Source organism: Aythya marila (genome assembly GCF_965140915.1).
Source record: "Aythya marila genome assembly, chromosome: 2".
Taxonomy (NCBI): Eukaryota; Metazoa; Chordata; class Aves; order Anseriformes; family Anatidae; genus Aythya; species Aythya marila.
Window position 1 is genome coordinate 121,465,285 of NC_139043.1, and position 22,659 is coordinate 121,487,943.

General features: G+C 35.1%; 1 protein-coding gene across 11 annotated transcripts in view; it reads left to right on the plus strand.

Annotated features, from left to right (window-relative positions):
* CSPP1 (centrosome and spindle pole associated protein 1) overlaps positions 1–22,659 on the plus strand; it is a 59,721-nt gene that overhangs the window by 23,308 nt on the left and 13,754 nt on the right. For 9 of the 11 annotated variants that reach the window (XM_082754048.1, XM_082754049.1, XM_082754047.1 and 6 more), the window contains 15 exons: positions 164–246; positions 2,001–2,094; positions 3,032–3,089; positions 6,098–6,270; positions 7,065–7,183; positions 8,165–8,243; positions 8,579–8,699; positions 10,533–10,680; positions 13,751–13,903; positions 15,686–15,798; positions 17,001–17,150; positions 18,301–18,456; positions 19,256–19,360; positions 20,617–20,683; positions 22,041–22,161. In XM_082754048.1, the coding sequence (XP_082610174.1) occupies positions 164–246; positions 2,001–2,094; positions 3,032–3,089; positions 6,098–6,270; positions 7,065–7,183; positions 8,165–8,243; positions 8,579–8,699; positions 10,533–10,680; positions 13,751–13,903; positions 15,686–15,798; positions 17,001–17,150; positions 18,301–18,456; positions 19,256–19,360; positions 20,617–20,683; positions 22,041–22,161 (1,740 nt within the window). The remainder of the gene's footprint in view (positions 1–163; positions 247–2,000; positions 2,095–3,031; positions 3,090–6,097; positions 6,271–7,064; positions 7,184–8,164; positions 8,244–8,578; positions 8,700–10,532; positions 10,681–13,750; positions 13,904–15,685; positions 15,799–17,000; positions 17,151–18,300; positions 18,457–19,255; positions 19,361–20,616; positions 20,684–22,040; positions 22,162–22,659) is intronic. The other 2 variants (XM_082754050.1, XM_082754043.1) reach the window with 1 other exon arrangement.

The window sequence follows — 22,659 nt, forward strand, 5'->3', positions numbered from 1 at the left end:
AGAAACCACAGGCAAATGAGAACTGTGAGAAATGCCTTTTTTTCCACAAGGCTTCTTATTTTGCTTGCGATGTTTCTTTGGATTTTAGAAAGGTCTCTGTCATAAATATATCACATAATGGTGTAAGTCTGATCTTTCCATTTTCTTTTTTTGTCTTTGCCAGAAATCAGGCACAAATTAGCTCTTCAGCTAATGAACCTTCCAAGTCTGCTCCTGAAATGACATATGCAACAGGCCTCGTTCTTGGTACGTATAGAAACCTAGCTCATGACACAAAGTTATTCTTTCTTTGCATATTTGACTTTTCTTTGGGAATAATTAAAAACCTCGAAAATCTAGCTGTTTCTTCATGTTAGTTTTCCCTGGTGCCAGTAAATAAATACTATTAAAAAAAAAAAAGAAAAAGAAAAAAATATTCCTTCTCCCAGTTAATGCAATAGGGCTTTTGAATTAATTTTGAAGAGCCTGAGTTTCTTAGTTATCATTAACAGTGTAAGGCCCGTATACCTTCCTTTTGATACTAATTATTTTTGATACTTATTACTATTTTTTTTTATTAACGACTAATGTTTTTGATATTAATATCAATTGCAGAAGTATGAGGAATAGCAGTGTTCGCAACTGTGTTCTGATTATCTCTTCCTGGTTAAATGTAGCCATTATATTTAGCAGTGAAAGTTATTGAGCTTAGTGGAAAGAAGTGTTGCTGAAAAAAAAAAAAAGCATTCCTAGCATAATTCAGTAAATAAGACGAGTAAGAAAACTAGTTCTTCAGATGCAAGCCTTTGAATGCAAGGTAGGTTTGAGTTGATGGGAAAATTGGCTAACAGGTGTGAGGTGTACTTCCTTTTTATTTTTATATTTGAACATACCTGATCTTCAGTGCTATGCGTGGCAGGACAGTTTTCTGTTTGAGGACAGCATTAAAACCATGGTGGGTGTAACTGTCAGTCTCCCTGATCTGTTCATAGCCATCTCACTGTAATAACCTACAGTTATGAAGGTTACATCTCACTGTAATAACCTACAGTACACAAAGTCATGAATTAGTCTTCCTTGCAGTCTTCGTTAGAAAAAGAATATTATGTTTTATAAAGATATGATTATTATTATTTTTTTTAAGTTAGATTGATTTCAGACTCCCCCAAAATCACAAGCCATGATGTTATCTTACCTCTTTTGGTTGCTTTACAATCCTGACATAATAACTGAAAAAAAATAATCTGTCATGAATCATGTAGGTGCTTTTTTCCTTTCACCTACTTTGCAGCCTACTTCACTTTATTGCTCAGGTTTACTTCATTTGAAATCTACGGTGATTGTGTGCATGAAAATATGTCAAGAGTCTGTTGTGTCTGATGGTCATACAAGTGGTGTTTTTTTTGTTTGTTTGTTTATTTTTAATAGAAAACACCACACATACTGTGGGGAGAACTACCAAAAGTTGTAAGGGCTTTTTTGGGTTCCTCAAAATCCGTGTGAGATGCGATCACCGTTTCCTTTTACGTACACGTATCAGCCAATACTTTTCTAATTTGTAGTAGTCATGGAAACCATCTTAAAAGTGGAGCACTTTGCTTTCCTCCCTGTGGGTTTCTAGTTTTACCTTTCCTTTTTATCCAGAGCAGTGCTTTGTAATTTTGGAGTGCTGTAGTGTATCTTCCTTAGTTGAGCATTAGAAATAATAATAATACAACAATGAAAAAAAAAATATATTTTTTTATCAGATAGCTTTGAAATTTGTAGCTCCCTGACTGTACAGAAACAGGCAAACTAGAAAAATAACAATGAAAATTATAGTAGTTCTTATTGTCATATTCAAAACAAACTTCAATATTAAAACCTCTTTTTAATCAGTAAGGATAGCGTTGTTATACACATTCTCTGATTGTATACTCTGCTGTCTTTTATGTTTTGACTTGACTGAAATGCAGTGTTTTTATCCAGTATGTTTATGTAGTTTGTGGAGCACTTACACACTGTACGACCATTTCCATTAGGTGGTCAGGACCTAGAACTTCTCCAAAGGAAAAAAGAGAAATACAGGCAAGAACTAATTGAACAGATGGCTGAGCAACAGCGAAATAAGAGACGGTAATGGAAAGTTACTACATATATTTTTTAAACAATAATAGCTGAACTTTAAAGGAATTTAATATGGAATATGGTACAAATAATTTTCATAAATAAGGAACTTTAGCTAAATAGCTAATACTATACCTAATTAAGCTAGTTGGCATGAGAGCTTTAGTTTTTAATAATAATAAAAAAAAAAATCACCAGCTTTCAGTGAAACAAAGAAAAAATTGATTTTTCATTTTAAAAATTGATTTTCAGTTTCTCAGGGATAAAGAAGCTCTAGGTGGATATATCTTTCTTGGTGGTAAAAAATTACTTTGCAAAGTTGAAAATGATTTTTCATTTCGCTTTCCAGTTTAGGAAGGGAACCTTTTGCTTTCAAAGTACTGGATTTATGCAAAATAATAGAATAAAATTTCTTACTTATGTATTAGTAGCTGCTTGCTGAATGATAATAGATATAAATATACAAACACACAGTTATATTAATGAAAGGATAATGAATTAAAGTTACTCTTGACAGCTTCGCTGTGATTGAAAGCAACACATGCTGAAATTGCTTGAGGCTTGAAATTACAATATAGTAATTATTGTTATACTTCTGAATAATTTGAATACATTTATTATAAAGTTTATATCACTGTGATGTGAATAAAGATACATTTTTAAGAAATAATCTGAAAAGTTGTAGTAAAAAAAAAAAAAGCAATGTGTGGTTTTTCATTTTTTGGTAGTTGGAATTTAACTAGGTGGAATAAATGATGGCTGAGTACTTCTTGAGTTCCATTTATGTACAAAGGATATACAGTGTCCTTATTCCCTGACTCCAGAAGAAGTCAAGTAGAAGCATGTCTTGTTACTCTGTATTTGCAGAGTTGTGAGGTCTATGCTTTGAAAAAATGAGTATGGCTTACTGGTTTCTGATGTGATTTTTTTTTTTCCACAAAAATAGTGAGAAGGAACTTGAGCTCTCAGTTGCTGCTTCTGGAGCTCTAGACCCAGAAAAGAAGGTGAGGAGTTTGGATTTTTTTTTTTTTCCACTTATATAGACTTTTTTCTTATTATATGTACATTGTGGTTGTTGATTCACAAAACTATAGGGCTTTTATAGAATGATAAATGTGTATCTTTTTTCTAATAGGGCACTAGGATAGAATAAAACTCAGGCCAAGGATGATAAGACTGTCCTCATTGCACATACTTTCAGCTTAAGAGGAAAATACGTTCAAGAAAGTTTTAAAACATTTTCTTTTTTCTCTTTGACCAAGTGTTCTGTAAAAGCACTAGATGTCATGGAAAAGATATTTGGCGTGCAGTGGTAGCCTGTACATGTGCACAATAGTGAGTCTTCTAGGGGAATGTAAAGTTTGCTGCTGAAAGTTTTTCTCTGTATATTTTGTTCTTTTTCAGTTAAAAAAATCCAGTTGTTTTGCAGCTGATTTTAACTCAGAGTGATGACTTTTTTTATATTTCAAAGTTGTATTTTTTTTTTACACCATCAAATATAAAAAGCAAGATATTTAATGTTGTGTTACTTGTAAGAGTTAATGCAGTTAACTCTTGTTAACATGTCTCCATGTCCTTATTAAGGTGATTATTGTACCAAGAATTTTGACCATCACGTATGTAGGAGTAAGATAGTCGGTGCTAGCAGCATTAATAGCAGTTTGATTGTCACGTAACTAGTACGATTTGCATGGGTGTGTTTATTGAAGTGGCCAAGGCCAGTGCATCTTGGGAACAGTAGATATTTGCAGTTGAATATGAAGGACAGATAATTTGCTCAAGAAATAATAAAGTAGTTAATGACTTAACTGGTTGCGAGTTTAAATTATCAGTGGTGCTGTTTTTTGAGGGAGGCTACAAAACAGAAGGAAACTTGAGATACTACTTTTGGATGTGTTCAGTGGATGTGAAAGGAGTGCTCATTTTCTAGAAGATGAAGATGAATGAATTTCTGTAACTTATAATCAACAAAGCAGTCAGCATTTGAGGCAGGCGACTGGAAATGCACATAGATAAGCAACTAAGCTGAATCAATTTTTGCTTCTGAATTGAAAGAAGGTGGTCAAGTGGTCTAGCTGCATGTTCCTGCCCTCTCTACTTAAGGCTAAGGCATCTGTGGCATGTGTTTGGTCCCTTTCTGTGAACCAATTTGGCTTGGTTAGCTGGCAAAGGTCTGAATCGTTTGTTGTTTGTTAGCTTAGAGCTAACCATGGATTCAGATGGTGAAAATGGAGTACATGGTTGGGAGCAAGACAGGAAAAGAGGTAAAACTGAGCAGAGGATGCTGGTGCTTTTGGCTGCAGCAGGCTGAAAAGTCAGCATAAACAATCATGTCTGATCAGACGTGAACAGCCAGAAGCATGCTGTGGTGAAGCATTCCACATACTGCATCTTGCTCAGAGACTGAAAAGTGCTCATTGTATGAGCAAAATTATATCCAGAGCAAGTCCAGGACATGTATATTTAAAACCATTAATTTGGCTGAAAGCCTTCAATTAAGTAGAATTGCTGCATTCATTAGGCAACAGTCACTGCTAGCTTCAAATTGCTTCTTGGGGAGAGATTCTAATTAGGTGGATTTCTTGATTAATTACAGGTTGGTTAAATAGCAATGCCTGTTTCAGAGCATGTAGAAGTAGACTGTTGTATATACTGCTTGTTTAAAAGAAAACAATCCCCAGAATGAACCTACTGCCATAGTTACATCTTTAATTAGCCACAGAGCTGAAATCTGGGGCACTTTGGGAACAGTTGACATTAGGCTTGTTAGTAAGAAAGACTAAATGTTCTCCTGCTCAAGATACTGGATTTGAAAAGATAAGTTGAAAGACAAAAGTCTGTAGACTTCTAAATAATTTTAAATCACTGTAGTTTGTATGCTATCAAATTTCATTCTCACATCTAGAAATATGAAGTTAAATATTGTAAATGAATATTAATGTCTAGTAGATTTTGTGAATTGTTTATCTTAATGCTGTAGTTCATGATTGGTGAGTACTAACTGCCTTGTATATACTATCTTGCAGCTAAGTGATGAGGAGGTAAACATTTAATATTTTGCTGAAATACTTTAGGGTATACAGTTTGCTGTTAGATCTTAAATATGTAGTTGGTGCTGGTATCACTGTCTCTGCATGCATGTTAGTTGAAGCACTGCGATGTTAGGACTGGTAAATTCAGAAGCATAATCTGGTTTTATTTATATGGTGTATAGTTATGTTTTTTTTTTTTTTTTTGGGTCTTTTATAGGCTCATTTAAACAGAATATTTATGCATAGAAGCTGGTGTAAGGGCTTTCTGGGTGCGATAGGATACCTCTGAAACTAACTGATTTGCATGCCTTTGCATTACTTGCATGTTGCCTTTGAGTAGTTTCTGAGGCTGCCAGTTATCAATAAACATTTGATACTTTATTTAAAAAAAAAAAAAAAAAAGGAAGAAACTAAACTAATTTTGTTATGTTTGTCCTTGAAAAACTCTAATCGAATCAAAGGAACCTGAAAAATAATGGTACTGCAAGGAAATGTTTATTGGAAAAAGTCTCAGTGTATGTTTGTCTTTACTCTTACTGATGATGAGATGTTTTAGTAGGGGGAGGGCATTCATAAACTTTTCCTGTGCATAATATGAGAATACTGTCAGCGTAGGAACTTGGCAGCTGCAGATAACTTGTGCTACAGCCAACTGAGTAAATGCTTTTTTTTTTTTTTTCCCCCTGGATACTTTTCCCCCCCACACACAACCATATACTTCTTAAAACTTGCCATGGAGTTTTTTTTTGTTTTTTTTTTTTTTTTAATTCTGTGGTAAACATGGTAGATTTCCTTGTAGCAGTAGATTTCCAGTAGGTCCCTGTGAGGGGAGAAAACACAACACAAAAAAGCAGTTATTAGAAATTTGAACAGGTAATTGAGAACTAGTAGAATATTTAATGCAACCTAAATGGAGGTTCAGAGTATTTCATGTTAATAACAAGTTAACTGCTTTTTTCTTCTTTTCTTTTCTCCTTCAGCCAAATAGATTGAGGCAGTTTGGCTTGACAGCAAGGGCTTCTGAAGAGAAAGTGCCGCCTGAAAGGCCCAGGGTTGCTTTCCAAACTCCTGTGTCCATGCCTTCCGTCTCTCCAGTGAATGAAGACTTTCACCGAGGGCTTGCCAGCACTCTTGGTGAAATGGCAGCTCCCAGGTGCTTCCTAATGTCTAATCTGAACGTCCCCTCTTTTAGCTTAAAGCCATTCCCCCTTGTTCTGTCACTACACTCCCTGGCACAAAGTCTCTCTCCAGCTTTCCTGTAGGCCCTTTTAGGTACTGGAAGGCTGCTGTCAGGTCTCCTCAGAGTCTTCCCTTCTCCAAGCTGAACATACTTGAATACGGCTCTCTTAGTGGATGTTTGTGTAGAAGAGTTTTACTGTAGAAATAATGTCTATACCTAGGACTTTAAACTGTGTTGTGAGGGTGCTTGGGCACATGCCCAGCAGTGTTTGTATTGCTAGGTGGTTGCTCTGGCATGAGTTTGGACCATACAAGTTTGAGGTCTCCCAGGGCTAAGGTCGGGAATTCAGGGAATTCCCCTCGATGTTGTGGCTGAGACTAAACCGTTTTGAGCTTTAGCCATGTGGCTGAAGCTGTGCTGTGCCACTTGCCCTCTAATCAGAGACCAATCCTTGTCTTGTTTTATTTACTGTTACAGATGTAACCCGTTAAGTGTCATCAACTGAACTAGTTAAAGAAGGTGTCCTTGTTTTATGCTCTTTAGAACTCTGGAATAGTGTGGGTTCATGTACAACTACCTAAAGGAAGGTTAACACCTTATTGAGGTTTATCATGTCTCATTCCTGCATGGCACTAACGTTAAAGAGGTCTTGGACTGAGCTACATCTAGAATTTTTCCATAGTGATTTTTTTTCTTTTTTTCTTTTTCTTTGAATGATCTTTTTTCAGTTGTACAACAAAACAGAAATTGTTCCTTTTTTCTTTAAGGCTTGCACCTATGCCACCACCTCCACCACCAGTTTTGACAGACAACTATAGAACGCCTTATGATGATGCTTATTACTTTTATGGGGCTAGAAATCCTTTGGATCCCAATCTTGCATATTGTAAGTTGATGATTTCAGGGGAATTGGTTGTTAGCGATTCAGATGACTGCTTTTAATCTGTTTAAATGATGAATAATATAAACTAGTAACAACTATGTATACGGAGTGCAAAGTTGTGTATTGGTACCTTTACAGAAAACTTAAAATGCAGGACAAAGAAACCTTGCAACAATAATTTTTTTATGTATTTATGTGAATGAGATTTGCATCAGTTGGTGATATTAAAGAATGCTAGAGAAATAAAAGCAAAAGTTTTTTTCTTGTTCTGCCCTCCCACCTCCTGTAAGAATTTTGAAGTTCCAAAGAAAAGGTAAAATAGGAGCTGTAATCTTTAATTCACAGAAGCTTTTTTTAGCTTTGTTATCAATGCAACTTTCAGCATAAAATGGCTTACACTTCAGAGTATTAAACAAATTAGTACTTAAAATTGACATACAGGATCAATTTGACCTCAAGGTTGTTATCACAGAGCAAGATTTCAAAGCATGGAATTGTTTTAGAGATGCATCCCATATTATCTTGAACATAAGCAGTAGTAGGTACAGTAATTTCAAGCCTTGCTGTGGCAGAATGCTGTCATTCCTATTTCACTATGAGTACAAGTGTCAAATACACTGTAGTGTATGGTGTAGTGTGGTTCTCCTCACAGTACAGGATGCATTTTGGAAAGCATGCGGTCAAAAGCTGTTAAATTAGTTACTTTTTGTTAGTTCATTGTAAATTATGCTAATGAAGACACTTGTAAATTTACAAATTTAAGGGGTTTAGCTGATTTTAAAAGTAAGAAATGGAGTTGTACCTTTACATTGTTTTTCTTGCTTTAGGGGCATTAAGCTTTAGCTGTGTTTGATGTAGAAGTTCAAAGTCCTTGTGGTAATCATGCAGCTGGTCTGAGCACTGAGAGACATGCTTTTAAGTAATAGCAAATGCTTATTTTTAAGCATCCAAAACTTAAAATAGTATTTTATTTTTATTGTGCAGATGGTACAGGTATGATGGGAATGCAACCCACACCTAATCTGGATCCTCCATTAGTTCAAGCCCCAGTAGAGCAATCTCTGTAAGTATTAAGTGTATTCATATTCTTGTATTTGTATCTGTATTGTTGTATTTGTCTGTATTGGTATGCTTCTCATGTTGGGAGTATTTTGCTAATGAGGTGCCTTTGTATTAAAGCACGTTAAAGACAACTCTTCAAAATTCTAATTAAGAAGTCTTATCTAAACAGTAATTCAGTGATCTCCTCTGTTTTGTATATATTTATGAAAATGTTTCAGACTATAAACTGTCAGGCTATGGAAAACAAGATGTTACATATTTCAGGCAGGGATTTTTTTTCCTTTTGAACCTGTGATGTTTTCATGATGTTTTCACATGTGTGGTTTTCTAATTTAGAAGTAACATTGGACAGAGGAATACAGGAGACAGACAAAGAAGCAGAGGAGTTTTTTCTGAAGAAAAATCAAAGCCTTCCAAAGAGGCAACATTATCTTATCAACAAGAATTGCAACAGCAGGTACTGTGTTATAAAGCTTCTGATATTTTCTTGTTGTTAACGATATAGTGGTTGTAACTGTAATACGGTTTCGTTTCATATTCATTCCATACATATGCATTTAATTTACAAGTAAAAATGTTTCTTAACCCTTCCTTCCTTCATTATTTACTTTCTTCTGGTCCTCTGACCTTTCGTTAGTTCATTTTAGATACTCAGTTGAACAGCAATCTCTTCAAACTTATTGTCTCTTCAAGAGGCAGAGAAAATGCAAAGCCTAGGAGCAAACACATTACTCCCACAGATCAAATTATATAAAATTATTTTCATAAACATAAGAAGGTGTAGCTTAAATGCAATGAATTGTTTTGCTCTGGTATTTTCATTGAAAGATTGCTTTCAAGCGTTATTGCTTTAATAATTAAGAGCACTCTAATTTCAATAAGTTCTTCATGATTATTTGGTTACTAATTCAAATGCCTTGGTTTTAGTGAGTTTGTATGTGATGTCTCATCTCTTTTCAACTTCCTTTTTGATAGACTAGACAAATTTGAGTTCCATGTCTTCCAGTAGACATCCTAGTCCTCTGCTCATTTTAGTGGCATTTTGTTGCTGCACCTACATTTATAAAATGTATTTGACCATGATAAGGACACATTTCAGAAGAGATTTTGCTAGAACCCAGTTCAGTGGCACTAACGTTTTCCTATCTGATTCATTATGCTTTTCTTCAGTTGAGGCAAATAATTGCTATAAAAGTGTTATAGTTAAATTATGATTGTTTGTAGGGATACTGCCAGCCTCTACTGACAGTAGAGGCTGCCAGTCAAGGCCAAATTAAGAATAAAATAAACATTTAGGAATAGTGTTTGATACTGCACTTGTTCTTAGGCTTCTCTGAAGGTATTTTCTCACTATAGTATTAAGAAATAAATTCTATTTTGCCATGTGAGGGACGGCACAGCTTGATGTAAAGTTCTAATAAACCTGGCACAATACACCTTTTCAAAGCTATTATGCTGCTTCTCGTTGTAAGTGAACAAAATGTTCAGAACCATTTTTTTCCCCTATAGGCAAACCTGACTTACCAATTTTGGAAACAGTCTCCAGGACTAGACAGGTCTTTGTTTTGACTCGCTGCATCTCTTATGAAATTGTCTGACTATGAGATAAAAGGAAACATTTATTGCACAGAAGGAACAAACTTAAGAAAATACGTTAACATATTTCAGCAACAGAAATAGCAGCTAATGTTTCAAAAGCTTTGAATGGAAGTTTGACTTTTTTTTTTTTTAACAGCTGTTCATGTTATAAATGCTGTATGAAGTAAGGAGATCTAGTTACATACATTTAACCTGTTGAAAAAAAGAAGGAACAAACCGTATGAGCAGTTAAACATTCTGTATTGCTGCACAAAAAATATTTCATGAATAGTTACAGAACTGTATCACATTCTCTTAAAACATTTATGGGTAAAAGTATTTATCCCATCTCTAATCTAAGTTTAGGCTAAACAAAATCAGGTTGAGAGAATCAGGTGCCGTAATGCCGTGGAGCTTTGCCTGTTTAAATTTCAGGCAGTACAGCCTTCTGTACTGCAAGATCCAAGGATATGGAACTTTTGATCTACTGAAAGTGTCAGACGTGAATATTTGGAAGTCTTATAATGTGTATCTCTGTACGTTGTGACACCAGTGTTCAGTGCTCTGTCTGCAGTAAAGGCAATGAAATGTTTGTGATTTACTAGATACAGATGGGATAACAATAGCACTCAGCTTGTTCTGTTAACATGTTGTTAAAATTATACTTCATGTGATATTTTTATGCAACTGACTTGGGACTGCTTCTTCTTAGATAAGAGAGAGAGAGGAAAGACGTAGACAAGAGAGAGAAGAGAAGGAACGCTATGAAGCCAAGTTAGAAGCAGAAATGAGGAATTACAATCCCTGGGGAAAAGGTGGAGGTGGCGCTCCTCTCAGAGATGCAAAAGGAAATCTGATAAGTATGTTTGCCAAAATTATATGTCGTCTTTTAAAGATTTTTTTTCTTGCTCCTGTAAAAGCTCTATTTAGATATGTTTCCTTGTTTTATAACACTGATAGCACTTTATTGACAAATAGAAATACTTGTTTTAAGCATATGTACTCTGGGAATATTTAAGTAATTATTTTGGTTTCAGAAGAATCAGTCACAGGGCACAATTTAAAAAAAAAAAAAAAAGAAGCAACAACAACAACAAACAAAAACAGGAAACAGGATAATGTCAACTATAAACAAAGTAAAAATGCAATAGTAAAAGGAGAGGGAAGAAAAGAAGCTGTTAGAATCATCTGCAATGCAAATATGCTGAAGACTGTTGTGAAGACATTTATGTAAACATTTTCCAGGAACAGTTTGTTTTTTTTTATGTTATTAGTTTAGAATCACTGCTAGTCTTAGAAAGTTCTACTTGTGACATGGAAAATGGAAACATATTTGAATAAATATATAAAGCTAAATGGAATATTTAAATCTCCCCAAGTAACACTGCTGGCAAATGAGTGTTTAAGTAGCAGTCAGTCAGCAGTAATGTTTTTAAGCTTTATTTCTTTCCAAGTGCTGTTTTATAGAAGATGGGAGTAGTGAGCTGGGAGATAGATAAACAACTTGCCCAGATTATAGCTATCTCTCCAGTAATTTGGAGGTAGATGTAAGATTAAAACTCAAATTCCTGATTGTGGGTCCTGGATTTGGGCCCTGTAGTATGCAAAGCTTTCTCGATTTGAAGATGTACAATTTAGGTGCTGTAGTGGACCCCATGGCAGTATTTTTTGTATAAATAAAAATAGTACTCTGTAGGCACAATTAGATTTATATCTCTCAAAATAAAACTATTAACATTAAATTCCCTTAAGTGCCACAGATTCTGTTTTGTTGAACACTCGCTCCCACACAGTCTACAGAACAGCTTTGGAAATCCTCTTAATGGTGGCTGCTTCTTTTCAGCTGAGTGAAGGGTATTTGCATGTTCACATTTGATCATGTGGCTTTAGGACCTATCCTGCATCTCACTAGCCAAGTATTTATCTCTTGTTGGCCTGTGATAGCTCTTTTCTTTCCTTCAGCGTCTTGTCGTGAATACGGCTCTACTGCCTCTTTAACAGATTTGTTTGAGATGGATTTGTTTAAGACTTAGCATGATATATGGGACTGAATGTAGGCTTCCTGTGGGAGGATTTTAATGCCATGTTAATTCTTCATCAGATAAAACCTGATCTGAGTGTTATGGATTCAACCTCCTTCATGATTCAATGGTTTATTCAAGAGGTAACAGTGGTTAGAACACACTGAAACCATAAGCCAAATGGACTTGAAACTTTTTGCTCCACCTCTTCCCACCTCCAGAAATTTAAATGTTTCCAATTAATCTGCAAAATAAGAGAATTCTTAATGAATTACCCAGAGGAATTTAAACGGGGTCTACGAGACGAGCATTTCTCATGCCTGTTCAGGGGTATAGTATCAGTTGGTTTCCTTCTGTGGAAAGCTGAATAGGTTAGTAGAAGCAGTAGTAGTCCAAAACAAATAAATGTAGCAACTTTTAAAGTCAGTGAGACTTCAAGCTTTATAACTGTTGATTTCTAGTGTTTCTAGCGTTCTAGGTTTTTAAAATGTTCTCTGGTAATAAATTATAAGAATTTTCAATGCATGGAACACTTACTGGATAACAGTTTATATATAACATGTGTATATTTATATATAATTAGTGTCTGTTTTATGATACCTTAGTGGCATGTGGTTAAATTCACAGAGTAGTTTAAAAGTCTGAGGGTAAAATTCAAAGGCTTTGTGTTTAAAAAATAATAATAATAAAAAAAATTGTGCCCAAATAGTAAGTTTAGAAGCTTATGTTTATCCCCGGAGCAGATAGAAGTGATGACACTGTCAATCGATAAGCAACGCATTTGAGTGTCTGTCTTCTTTCTCTGTGTGTTATGATAGTGTGAGTAGAGTGGAAACTTATATTAGCCTGAAGTGTGTATATGCCTCTTGAGAAACTTATCTCTGTTTGTAAATAAAGAACCAAGAGAAAGAAGTTTCTTAACCTGTTTTCCTGAATTACATACATAAAGCTATTTTTCCCACCCTACTTTAGCAACTTAATGGATAAGCTGTAAGTCAAATGTCATCAAACACAACGTGCTGTTTCTCCTAGATCTCTATTTCATGCAGTGTGACTTGTCTTTTATCTTCCCCAAAAGGGCTTTTGAGACTCTAATGCAAAAGCTGCTTTACAGAGAGAGATGTAGTTTAAAGGTTTTGGAATCTGTGTTTAAATGACTACAGTAATTCATGTTTATCATAAACACTGTTTAAAAAGATAATTCAAAAACTGCATATTGGTCTTTTTCTGTTTGTTTCTTTTTTTTTTTTTTTTTAATTGGCCTTTTGAGTGTAGCATAATGAATATTTCAAGGTGAAATTAACATCTTTGATCAGGATTTTTATGGTACAATTTTGATGTAAATTCTGATGGAAAAGTGTTTTAAAAAACTAATGGATGACGTTGTTTTGCTTACGTAGAGACATCTACACCTGGACGGAATACATGAAGACCAAAATACACCTTTATGGTTTACTGTGGTTATTGCCCGTAACAGATATCAAATGCAGTAGAGAGTCAGTACTTAAATGCCAATACTAACCTGAAAAGTATTTTACAGCTCTAAGGAAATAGAAATGGGTGGTTTCTAAATACATACTTGTCAACACAGACTTGTCAGACTTTTTTGTCTTTGAGCTCTTTGTCTTCCCATTTCATAGCTTTTGTTGGGGTGGAGGTTTGCTGTGAAGAATCATTCCTGGTAAAAGAAAGCCAACAAAATAAATACTTCAATCAATGAATCCCTGACAACTGATATTTAACCTATAGCATATATATTCTTCCCTTTGCTTAAATTATTTGTTCCTGTAGTTGCTGTGACCACAAATGGTGGAGCTGCTGAAGCAGACCTGTATTTTGGGGAATCTGTGGTTAACATGCCTTTTATGAGAACAAAATGCTATAAACAGTTATTTCCCCTTTCCTTTAGCTGACTTGAATATGATGCACAAGCAAAATGAAGATGCGTATCATAATCCAGAGGCGAGACTATACGAAGATAAAAGGGCTATTGTATCTGTTGACCTAAGTTTGGCCTCCCCAAGACCTGAGAACGCAGAAGCATCTACAAATAAAATAGCAGGTTTTTAAGAACACTATTACAGCTCTAATTACTTATAGGTCTTAGTGATCAAACTCCTCTAGTTTCTTTACTCTTCCCTTGTAGTTCTATAATAGACGTAGTGCCTTCCACCACTGAAGTCAACTATCATGATTCTTTTGCAGACTTCTCTGTTGCTATCATTTGTGTGCACTGAAAAATGTACTTTCTTATCTGTATCATCAATAACAATAATATTTTAGTACTTGACAGGATTAGTACATTAGTTTTCTGGGTTCAATTTTATCTAATCAAATCTTGATACGTATTTATTTTACTTTCAAATGATACAGTGAAATAAAACTGTACAGTAGGAGGAAAAGACGGAATAAGAGGATGGAGGAAGGGTCTGCAGGTGGATGAGGTTGTAGGTTAAGATGAAACAGGTACGCTATGGTGGTTAACAAGTTCCAAAAGGTTACAGGTAAATTAGGTACGCGTGCAGCCCTGTGCGCTGCCTCCAAGTTTTAGGGATTTTGTTTTATTTCCTACTAAAAACTAATGCATCTTTTTTCTCTCTTATGTTTTGTGAGATATCTAAGTGAGAGCTCTTGGGTACCAGGCCTGTCCCCAACCTGGGATGGACGAGGGTCAGGATCTGTCGTGATGCCCTTAAAATAGCCTATATGCTGTATTTCTTTCTCCTGTGCAAATGGTTTCACTTCTTTGTAAAGAATTACACGATCATTGGAACAGTGTGCTTACTTGGTTCTGCAAGCTCATGCTTTTAAGGCTAGGCTGTTGCAGTAAGCCTGTGCACTTGTATGGGAATAAGTGGATATATTATTTCTGCTTTCATCTCACTTAGGTGGTAAGGCATTGTGTAGGGAAAGGTAAGGGTGGAGCATGAGAACAGCTAGCAGCTGTGTTCATCTCAGCTCAGTGGAGCTATGGTGTTTGCACACCCCTGAGGCGCTATCCCTTGGAGTAGACTTGGTAAGAATGAGGAACATATTGTGTCAGGTGAAATGTTAACGCAACTTCTTCTTTTACTTCTTTCTCCTCTACTTCCTGTAGAGATCCTGTCCTGCAGAGGCTGTTCTGATTGTTATCCGAGTTAATCACCTTTTGTAGCGCTTTTGGGACTGTAAGGTTATGACACATTCTTACCTCAGGGAGAGTAACTTGGCAACTGGTCCCCAGTGATGTTGTTTCCAGTACAGTGGAGGAAGTTGCAGAGATGGAAGAGACCTGACACTTCAAACTTCAGAGTATAGAAGGTGCCTTATAATGGCAAAGTTCAATATTCTGAGTGCTCAGAAGTCTATCTGCCAGATTTTGGCCCTGTTTTTTTTGTAGCATCCATTGCTATTTTACCTAATATTCCGTGTCTAAAGATTGAATAAACCTAAGGAGCAGTACTATGTGTGTTAAGTCAGAGTAAAGGCAAGCAATTAAGTTATGAAATGTAAAATCTTTGCTATTCTAATTAATTTAAATGTGGCATTTTTTAAGATACATATTCTACTGTGCAATCCGCAGTTTAATGTCTTGCTTTATGATATCCTGTAATCTTTTGTAGATGTTGTTCTGTAAAAAGACATCTGGCTTAGACATTGTTAATTGAGCAGTTAAAATGTTCTAGGCAGACAATGTGAAAACTGTTAATCACAGCTATTGTTTTCAGCTAAAGCCTTGAATTATGGCTGTCATAAACTACCTTGTGAAAGAAGTGTTTCAGATTCCTGCTTCTTCAACTCTGCCTTGCTGTCTTAAATTTGCTTTGATTTTTATCTGGAAACTTTTTTTTTTCTCCCTCCTTAGGTTTTACGTTTGCACAGACCTCTCCTTTTGCTCGGGGTAATGTGTTCAGCGAACCCCTATCTCCACAACAACTTAAGCGACAAGAGTCATACAAGAACTTCCTTCGTCTACAGGTGAATATGTACACCAGTTGTCATCTTAAATAGCAATAATAATAAAAAGAGGGGTTAAAGGCAAAGTAAGTAATCAGATTCTGCTAACCGAAGACTTCCAGGCATAGCCAATTCTGCACAGAGGATGTGTGCTGAGAGCTGTTTGCAATTGAGTCTCTTTGGTTTTGCCTTACATGTAACAAATGCCTATAAAAATGATGCTCTTAATAGTTGGCTTCACTAACTTAGATCATCGTTTTTCCTAAATATGACTCTCTAAATATAGTTTGGAGCTCTCAAACTTTGCATACAGTGGAAGTTTACGTCCATAAATATATAAAGAAAGAAAAACATTTGCCCTTAGATGTCAGCGTGCTACAAATGCATGTTTGTCAGAGTGAAATAGTGATCACTGAGACAATAATGAAGTGAGATTGTTGTTCTACCAGTTCCTGTCTTCTGTCCGTAAAACATTGCATATACTTCCATGGTATGAAAATTAAATATTAATTTAATTAAATGTCAATATCAAGGAAATCCTAGATAATTTAAGAGTAGAAATGTCATACAGTAGTTTGGTATGAATCTCCTTATAAAGAAAAGATTGAGTCCTTTTCCATGTACAGTGCTGCCAAAAAGAATAAAGAATAGGCAGACCTTTAGCTTCAGTAAGTCAGTACTGTGTCTATAAATATAATTGTGGAAATGAAAAAGATTATTGCTGTGTCTTTTTTTTGCTTGTTTGTTTGGGTTTCCTGTCTTCCATTATTTATTCCATTAAAAATGTGTTATTCTGGCATATCCAGAGGAGAGTAAGTGTTAAGGAATGTTCAGGTTGTACTTTCACTTAAAATCACTGTCCCTGAGGGTGTGCAAGGAAGGGATGGACCTGGTGCTTACGGACATGGTTGACATTGTTAATAGGGAGATGGTTGGACCAGGTGATCTTGGAGGTCTTTTCCAACCTTAACGATTCTATGATTCTATTGTGGTTACAGTATATAAGAAAGAAAATGACCAAAAAGAAATGATAGAATATTGTCTCATTTAAAATGAATTTCGTAACTAAGTTGTAAGACTGGCTTTAGAATTCTTTCAGTTGATCCTTACAGCCTTTGATTGCACAAGTAGGGGTTCCAAATTCTGTAGAAAATCATGGTGGTAAACATTGTTTATCAGATTTTTGCTGTCTGTTGACAGCTGAATGCTTCTTTATTTTCTAGATTGAAGAGAAGAGGCGTAGGGAAGAAGCAGAGCGAGAAAAACTTAGAATAGAAGAAGAAAAAGAAGAAAAACGACTGGCTGAACAGAGAATGAGAATTCAAAAAGCATATGAAGATGAACAAGAAGAGAAAAGAAGGAAAGAGGAGGAGGTGTAATATTTTGATCCCTTTTTTTTCACCCTGAAGTAACCCTTTGTAATATTTGCCCTCTAGATTAAGGAGGTAAACTGAGAAGTGTACTGTGAAATTCTTTGTTTTTAAAATGGTCTGTTAGCCAGAGGAGAGGTGGAAAATCGTCAGTATTAACAAACATATTCTTCACTCTTTATGGTATGCTACCAACTTGAAATACTGTTAAGTCTTTTAAGGAAAATTGCAGTTTTGTAATTGACAGTGGTGATCTCCTATTTAAAGGAGATTGTTAATGAGGCCCATAAAAAGCATTATCAAATCAATGAATTAAAAACAAATGCTTCTTTCATTAGTCCCTTACATCTAGCTCTCAAGCAATTATTTGCATTCTTAATGTAGCTTATTTCAGAAAGAATTATTTTTTTGAATTGACCAGGATGTATCTTTGAGATAACAATACCACTTGTTTTGGAAGAATGCCAAGGAAGTGTAATGAGTGCTTTTCATGGAGGTAAACTTGTGATTTAATTCTAACTGAAAAGCTTTATTTATCAGGTTTGGAAAAAGGGAAATAATTTGCATAATTCAGAATTGCATAAATAACTATAAGACAAGGACAATGTCATCAGAGTTGGAAAAAATCTTTGATTACCACGCGTAGTTTTGAAAGATCAGTTCAGGACATAGGACTTCAGAAATTCTAAGACAGAAATTCTAGATTCTTTTCTCTAGTATGTGCAATTTAGTTGGATGAGTTTTCTGGATAAGTAGAGCAGGACTAGCATAGTGTAGGAAGCTGACTGGTATCATCTTCACAGACACAAGACTAAAACTGTGACTGGATGATAACTTTTCTCTGTGGGCACTACTATTTTATAGCACATGTTTTGGAAACGACTCCTATGGTTTAGCTTCAGCTGGGGACACAAACTGGTGTTTATTGAAGTTATTAGAAATTCTGTTATATGTTCGCTGGGCCGGGACTGCAGATGTTTAATATTTGCATAACATGGATTTTAATTTGAAAGTTTGAAGTCAGCTTAATGAAATACGCTTTTCATTTCATGCTAACCACTTTGATGTGTAGCTTTAACTTCTCAAAGACAAACAAAGCAAAACTTTAAAAATGTTGAGTCTTTATAATGTAATAATAATGTTTCTATTACAGCGAAGATTGAAAAATAAAGAAATAATTCGATTAGATGAAGAGAGACAAAAAGAGGCAGAAAAAAGAAGAAAAGAAAAAGAAGAAAAGCAGGATGAACAACTTAAATTATATCTTGAGAAGGAAAAAATAGCAAAGATGGAAGAGGAAAAAAAGATGGTATGCTTCAGTTACTTTCTAAGATACAAATATTTTTCCTAACTTTTAAAATGACTGTTTTAATGAGAGAGAATGATTTCTTAGACCTCTGCCAGAATCGCTCCCCTGTTAGTCTCCCCAGCTACAGTATACTTAGCACACATGGAGAACAGCTGATTGAAAAACCAGACATACTACAGTGGAATGTTATCTTGCTGATCAAGTTTACATTAAAAATACAGTAAAACCATATACATATGAGTAAGCTGCACTACATATTTGATTTTTAAATCTGCTGTGAAGTTCTGTGGCCTGTTTTTGTTGAGGCCCAAACGCAAAAAGTTACATAATTTAGAGGACTAGATGGGACTGCTCATTATCAACAATGATGCTCTTTGTAATTTAATTATTTTCCCTTGACCTGAATGACGTACAAGTCCATCAGAGAAGTTTGACAGACAAAATCTGTGTAAAGTACAGAACTGTTTCTCTTTTATACATAACGTTTCTCTTAAATGGACAAATACAATGGAAGTAACTAGAGGAAAAAAAGAAGTATAACTTAATCATAGATGAATGAAAAAAATGCATCACAAAAAAATAGTACTTTTTTTTCTAGGGAGTAAATGAAATCTCATGAAATAATTTTTGCGATCATTTTATGAGGTTAAAAATTGAAAGCAAATTAAATACAAATTTATTTCAACACATAAATAAATCATTTTCCTGTCAAATGAAACATATTAACAAAACCCTTCCTGTCCATAATAGTTTTTTAGAATCTATAAGAATGTATTTTATCTTACTTTTCTACTTGCAGTTCTCAAGGCAGCCATCTCCCATCATTCCTGCTCTTCAGAACAAATCAGTAAGAAAAGAAGAGAGGATTCCATCTGCTGAAAGCCACGTATCTTACTATACACAAGTATGATTTTTCTAGTCAACATATACTTATTTATGTAAGACAGTGAAGTGTGTGAAATCCTACCAGGTTTTACCTGTTTGCCAGCTTGTTCACTGGAATGACTAGAGACAGTGTTTACTATTAGCCAGTCTTATACCTGTGAAGTGTAATGTTCAATTTTATTCAAAATGTAAGAATTTTTTCAGGATGTCTGATTTATTTTTTGCATGCATGCATGCACATTTTCTGTAGAGATGAGCACCTCATTTTTTGAGGAGATGCTCTGTTCAGCTTACCAAGGGTCTAACAATCCTTGCTATCCAGCCAATGGAATTGATCGCCTTGCTCTGTGCTGGTGTGGCCTCACCTCAATTACTGTGTGCACTTTTGGGTGCTACAATATAAGAAGGACATAAAACTATAATAGAGCTGCCAAAAGAGGGCAGCAAAGACGGTGATGGGCTTAGGGGGGCAGTTACTGAGGTACCTTGGGTTGTTCAGCCCAGAGCAGAGCAGGAACTGAGAAGATAACTTAGCTCAGGCATGAAGTTTAATCTTGATTTCTAGCTGTGCACATTATTTTCTATTTCTGAAGATACAAAAAGATTATAAATCCTAATACAATTTGCCTTTCTTTTTTTTTTGCATCATAAATGAGTTACAATAGTGGTCCCAAGTCCACTAGTTTCTTTCACTTTATTTAATCTTTCATGTGACTTTTTTTTTTTTTTTTTTTTTTTACTTCTTCCTGTGAGGAGTAGAGTAGAATAAATAATTATGATATTTGAATATCAGGCTACACTTCTGACTTTTGATTGAAAACTGTTTTTTAGTAAATGTACGCATGAACTGGGCTAAACGTTTTTAAAATGATTATGTCTGGACATGATACAGTGCAATTTCAGAAAATGTTTTAAGCCTTCTTATTTAAAACTGTTATTTTCCCAATATGTTACAAAAGTTCTGGAAGAAAGTTGGTTTATTTGTATGTCCTTGCAGCACTTAGTATAGCTGTGTCCAGATCTCTGAGTAGTGTCTTGTTAGTATTATCATAATGACTTGATTTATACTTTTAAAGTTCAGATTTAAAAAACAAAAACAAACAAACAAAAACAAACACAAAATAACCCTACGTATTAACAACCTGTTAGGTTACTATTCTTTCTTCTAGTAACAGTGATAGTTAATATGAATTGAACATTTTGTTTCCTTATTTTATGTCTGTTATAGTTGCTTACTTTGACACATTAACATTTCATATTTATTATGGTCACTAGGATCCTCCACCTCCAAGGGCTCCTTCTCCACCTGTCCCTGCTAGAAGAAACCAGTTGCGTGCACTTGGTAGGTATTGCCTTTATTGCAAGTTCACTTTCTATTACAATTGAATTGGTCTCAGTTACAATTCTCATTTCTTTCCCTCAAAGGAATTCTTAGGAAGTTTTTATATATAACTGTATATTTATTATATGACTTCATCAGGAAATATTTTTTCTGTTTAAAAACAAAACAAACACTCTTTGATAATGGAGTAGTGATCGTGGTAAGTGCTGGAATCTTTCAGTGACAGCTGTGGTGACTGGTTTTGTGACAGAACATTGCAGAATGGGAGAGTTTTGTATTGGCTGAGTAGTGTATTAGACTAGCAATCTGTAGAGTATTTCTTTCCTGATTTTTAAATTCTTATTTCCTTCGTTTATCTGCCTAATTCCTCTTTGCTTTCACTGGTAGTTTTAAAATTTAGACATGCAGGGAGGATCCTCTTTGCTCTCGCTTGATATGTTAGTTGTATTGGGAAGTAGTGGGTAGAAAGCAGTAATTTTTCTTCGGATACTTTTACAAGTATAAAGCTAAAAACCACATGGAATATAACAATGAGTGTTGTCCTACAGATGCAGTCAGCACCTGGTCCATTATGGGGAGGATATGGCTCTTCCACTGTACAGAAGCAAAATGGGTTCCTAATACAACTTTTGGAAATTGAGTAACAGACCATTTGTCATGAGAGAAATTAAGAAATATGAATTAACACGCGTTGGAGTATTTAAGCTAATAAAACTTGCTTTCCTACTAGGTTCTGGATGTAGGCTAGAAAATGGTCACCAAGATTATTTAGTGTGTTATTTTGAAAACCAAGGGATTTGTAGAACTTTTAACTTTTGAAGGAATGCTGTCCTGACTGCAAACAGACAGCTTAGACACAAAGTAGGCTTAAAAAGTCAGCATGAACACACACTAAAAGTAGGTGTTGAAGTCAGAACTTTTTAACAGTTAAGAGACTGCACTAGGCAGATCGATCTCTCTCTCTTTTAAACTATCCAGCGGGAGTCAGGAAACAGAAATGGGTTTTATGTGCTGATAACCACCTCAACTCCTGTCTTCTGTCTCTAAGGACTGTACATTTCCTAATAGCAAAAATAAGGTTATTTACTGGCAAAACCACTTGCCTCCTAGCTTTTCCTGTTTGAAATACAGTAAAACATTTCTATTGAAGTTGGGATGCTTTCTGCTGTTGTGGTGATCTGGTCCTTCTGCTGTCTTAAAATTAAAGCTCTGCCCTAATTTCTAGTTTACAAAATTATTGTGTTTATATAATCCTTGTTTCAATTAACAGTTTATCAGATTTTTTTTCACCTCACACTTCTGAGGTAGGTGGAAAAGTGTCTCTAGCACTTTTTAAATTATTGGTGTTAAATTCCAGAGGAAAGAAAGAATGTGATAAATGAGTTATCAGAGATGAGGAAACAGCTCCGTAGCGAAGAGAGGCGGCTGCAGGAACAGTTGCTAAATGTGGCTAGTGATGATGATATACCGATTACGCGGTAAGAATTTCATCTTAATTTTTAAAAGTTAGCTTTTGCACAGTAACTCAAAGCTACTGTGTATTGGTAGCTAGTATTAGTTGGCTAATATACACGAGTGAAATGAAAACATAAGGGCATACATAAACTTGTATAGAAAATTCTCTTCATTTTTCTAACGTATGTGGTTGGTTGGTTGTTTTTTCCAAGAATCTTTCTAAATTTTAGTGTAAGACTGGCTGTACGGCTGTACTGGTAACACTGGAAGTTATAGTAGTCTTAGAGAATGTTCCAAAAACAGATGTCAAACGTAGAATTTTATTGCATTACCTTTCTTCCTATAGCTTGTATCTGGAGTCATATTCCTATGACTTGTATCTGGAGACTGCATTACCTGATGAATAGTATACTGCTGTGGAAGTACTTATTTCCTTACAGAAAATCCTGCCTCTTTGATTTAAAACTTTTTGGTTTGCTTCCAAAATGTATTAGGTAATCATACCAATTAGTTGGAAAAGA